Here is a 4,480-nt window from a genome sequence, read left to right on the forward strand (position 1 = left end):
GGGCTTTTTGGCAGCAAGCCAGCTGCTGACTAAGCAAGGAGCTGTAATAGGCTAAACCCTTTAAAAATGAGAAAGAAATGTTAGGTTTGTTACATTCAGCTGTTGGAACAGAGTCCACAGGTTGGAGAGGGAGATGGATCTTGCAGAGGACATGCAGCAGCGGGTCTCACAAAATCTGGGGTCAACATTGCCTGATTTCTAAATTGCTATAGGCAATGGAAACAGCAATACTGGCTGTGCCTCAGGTTCCCTCATGAGGAATGGGCATCATTTGGGGGGTCCCCCCCTTACTACACATTCATCTGCAAATTTATTAAGTCATGTATTGACCTTCTTTTAGCTTTATGGGATTTTGAATCCGGGTGCCCTCATTTTGATTGCATTAAGTAAGTGCTGTTGCATTGCAGAAGAGAATCATATTGAAAATCAACTTTACCAAAACAATCTTTCAAAAGATACCAGTGGGCTTATAACCAGAGTGTTAGACTACCAACTTGTGGCAGTGGAGACACCACCTTCATCAGATTCAAGACAATATAAAAAGCAAATAAAAAGATTGAAAGCAAAAAAATTGTCTCTTTCTGAGGAATTAACATGGGATGACCAGGCTGTGCAGAAAACATTCCAGACATAACCAACACTGCATGCTGTCCTAGCACTTTCTCAAAACATTTCAAAAGAGTTGAAAGAATTTGCCGTTTGACATCACAGTTAAAAATCCTTGCCTTAAAAAACAAGAAACCCACACATTGGGAAAAAAATAAAATCCAGGCTAAACTACATGTTTATAATTTGTCCTGTGAAAAAACAAGGACTTGGTTATTCCCCTCTTGCACTAGAGAGAGTGGGTAATAAAACACTGCTGTTTGACTTGCATGCGTTGCTGCCTCTTTCCTCTTCCTCCGCCATATCAGCTGTGCCACCTGCCATATCAAGAGGAGGATCAAAAGCTCCACCCACTGCATCCTCTTTTGTTCAGGGAGCAGCGAAGGAGAGTTGTAATGGAGATGTAACACTTGATAGACCATATGCAGCCAGGCTCAACATATAAAAATGCTTTTTCTGGGGGGGAACAATATTAATCCAGCTTTCCTCCTTGTGCAAACATGTAGCCATTAAAGCCACAGGCAAAATGTGAATGACTTGTCTAATAAGGATTTTGAAGCTGGACTGGGAGCCAGGATAGCAAGTTCTCCTGCCTCATCTCACATTCTTAAGATGTTTTTCGTTTCAAATCAAATTTATTTCCTAAATGGAAAGATTTTTCCAGTGTTCCAGAATGCTATCAGTTGGGACTAGTTTGCAATTTTTAAGCAAGGCTTTGGCATATCTCGCAGCAGGAAATGGAATACTTTCTTCTTGATCTTTCATATCCTGAAGATTACACAACTGACTGTCATTGGCACCAGGTGCATGAGAGCTGTGCCCAAGGAATGGCTGTCGACAAGAATATCATTCCTCTCTGCCATTTTGCTCTGAGAAAGAAGGAAGACACAACATTGCTGTAAGAGCTACCAAAATGTGTGAAGGAAAACTTGTAACATTTCCATTCTCAGTGAAGCCAGCATAGCTCTTGTACGATGTCATTCAACTTCAAATGCTTTACAAGCACAAAGAATTAAGCTCAATATTCTGTTACAGAATCATTAAAAATATACCAATTATCAGAGACTAGTTAAAACATATGACATAAAAGGGTCTGATACATTTTATAAGCATGATTTGACAAACTGCCTAACATTTTCTTAGCAAAGATGTTTGATGCATCAATAAACACTGTATTTTTATTAAAATTTAAGTGTTCAGAAACAATTCAAATACCTACTAATGCAAGGGACTGAGAAATGTATCTAAAAGAGAATATCCTTAGTGCCTGATGTAAATCCTGTATCTGTGACTTTTCAACACCCTTTTAAAACAAAACAAACAAACAAACAAAAACAACAAAAAAAAGAGAACTTGTATATGTACCTCTAAAAATGTGCATATGGACCAAACCTGCAAGCACTTATGTAGATGAGTAACTTTACTGCCTGTGGAGCTCCAATATGAGTTTGCAGGATGAAGCCTAAATGCATCTTTGGTAAACAAGCCATCAATTACACACTTTAGGGACAGCAGCACCTGTGCAAAGCCTTCATCTCAAACGGCAGACACTAAAGAAATAAGAAGCAATTATCAGCTACTAATTTGAGTAAAACTGTTTTCTTCCTAGAGCTAAAACCACAATTTTCAAATGACATTGCTTCTATTTTTGGCAAGTAATGATCTTTATTAGATTATTGTACAGCAGACATTCAGGTCCTCTCAAAAAGAAAAGGTTCACAAATTTCAATATTGCGCTATTTTCCACACTGCTTTGTTGATTATGAAGATTTCCTTGTATGTGCTTTTAAAGAAACAAAAGCACCGCTGTGTAGGACAAACCAAACCAAACTAATTACACTAAAGCCATCTTCACAGCAATTTCAAATTGCTCCTAGATGCTTTTTGATTTCTTACTACACAAGTATTTTTCAACAGGAGTTTGAATATGAAACTCATACCAGCTATACCACTCAGTTCTAGGATAAATGGTTGGTTTGCATTGCCCCTGGTCTTTATCTAACACCGAGAATAGGCTGCTTTTTATCAAAAGAGGAATAAATTGCTGTTATTGTGATGTTAGCCCATCACTTGGCATTGCAATTCAAGTTTTTGTGCGAAAGAAATGTATGATCTAACTGCGACTTGACCTATGCCTTCTGAGATCCATCTAGGTGCTCTAATGGAGCATAAAAAGTACTGAATACAAGGACGTGCAAACTGGTAGTGAAGAAATTTGTTTGGGAAGAAGCAGGAAGAGCAAGGGACTTTCAGGAGCTTCTGGTTCACATGCTGGCCAGCTTGTTGAATATGGAAGATGCTTATTGTCAAATTGCAGTTCTTTTAATTAATGTATTTCAGCAGGATTCTCTACACTTGCTTGCAGCCAGTACCTTCCTCTCTCAGTCATGGTCTCTGCCTCTCTCCCTTTTTTTTTTTAACATCTTAAAAGTGTTGTGGTTTAAAGACTGCTACTGAGAAGTCATTAAAACAGTCTGTTAAACTATTAAGAAATCAGATACTGCTCCTGTTCCTTTGTAGGATTTTTGTCTCTTCCAGTAAAAGAAATATCACATTAAGTGTATAGCAAATATATGGGCTATATAAATACAATATAAACTAATTCAAGGGAGATAGTTTGATTACATTATAAAATCCTTTGGTTCTTACAGTGTTTCTTGGAATTTATAGAAAAAAAAGCATGTGTTTTTTTGAAAGCAGTTTCTAGGATAGTAGCATTTAGATTTTAGTCCTGATAAAGGCTCACTTTCCATTCATAGTCAGAACCTAAATGTGCTCTTCTTGTACCTAAACAGATAATAAGCACTCAGCACACTCCCCCTTCTTGACACAACACACTGAGACTAATCACACATAATTGGAGAGGAGGAGCAGAGGGGCTGGGCAGGCTATTGTGTCCAAAGGACAAATGGTCAGTTTATGAGGCTTTTGTCTGATGCATAATTTCTTATACATCTACAGGAGGAAAAGTCCTGCTGGAAAAAAACATACATACATACATACAGAAAAGGAGCCCTCAACACTTAAGCAAATGAGGACATTTCAATCATGGATAGAAAAATCAACAGTGGAATTAAAAAAAAAATGCAGAAAAATACAAACATTCAATAGGTGCACTTTTAGAGGATCTTCAGACAACTATTTCCTTACTAATTAAGCGTTAATGCCTTCACTTCTTTACAACCAATTATCTAAGCCCGCAAAGTATATTATCCATATATTTTCAAATACACCTCAAAAATAGCATTTAAATAGATCAACAAAATACATGCAAGTTTAAAGGCACAAAAGAGTAGGAAGCCAATTTTACACCTTTGTTAATGCACACATGCAAAGTCTGATCAGTTTAAGGCTCAAATATAATTGGAAAAATAACTTCTAAAATGATACAAAAAAAGATGTTGCAGTGTTTATATTCTGCAAAACAAGCCACGATATCTTCCTCAGCATTTAGATTAGAAATATTTCTCCAATGATGATTCATGGAGAATGAACATTCCACACTCCCTGACCATCCACACACATGGTTCAATTTTCAGAAGTCCATCTTAAAAAAAATAAAAAAAAAGGTGAATCTTCTATCTCTGTTTGGTTAAAATGAGAAGAAAAGGGTAATGGAGGTTTTCCTCATATGTATCTTTTTCTTCATTTTTCAACTGCAAATAAAAAATGGATAAAGTGAGCAAACGATATGAAAGCATTTTTAAATTACTGACAGTACTTGTTAAAGTAAATTTCCTGGTATAAATGATACTACTAAAGATTAAACATTTATTAACTCTGAAAATATCTTAAGGTCAAATACTACCACAGGTATAGAACAGTAGGCCAAGTATTATCAGGAGTTGGTCAAAGTTTTTAGACAAACTAATTT

General features: G+C 36.5%; 1 protein-coding gene across 1 annotated transcript in view; it reads right to left on the reverse strand.

Annotated features, from left to right (window-relative positions):
* Window positions 1–1,743: 1,743 nt before the first annotated feature.
* Window positions 1,744–4,480, reverse strand: part of CAMKMT (calmodulin-lysine N-methyltransferase) — a gene marked incomplete at its 5' end in the record, with an annotated part of 210,970 nt that continues 208,233 nt past the window's right edge. Inside the window, one exon of the mRNA XM_083857623.1 lies at window positions 1,744–4,262. Within this exon, the coding sequence (XP_083713749.1) occupies window positions 4,185–4,262 (78 nt within the window). The 3' untranslated portion in view covers window positions 1,744–4,184. The remainder of the gene's footprint in view (window positions 4,263–4,480) is intronic.

The sequence above is a fragment of the Zosterops lateralis genome, assembly GCF_965231275.1.
Source record: "Zosterops lateralis genome assembly, chromosome: 3".
Classification (NCBI taxonomy): Eukaryota; Metazoa; Chordata; class Aves; order Passeriformes; family Zosteropidae; genus Zosterops; species Zosterops lateralis.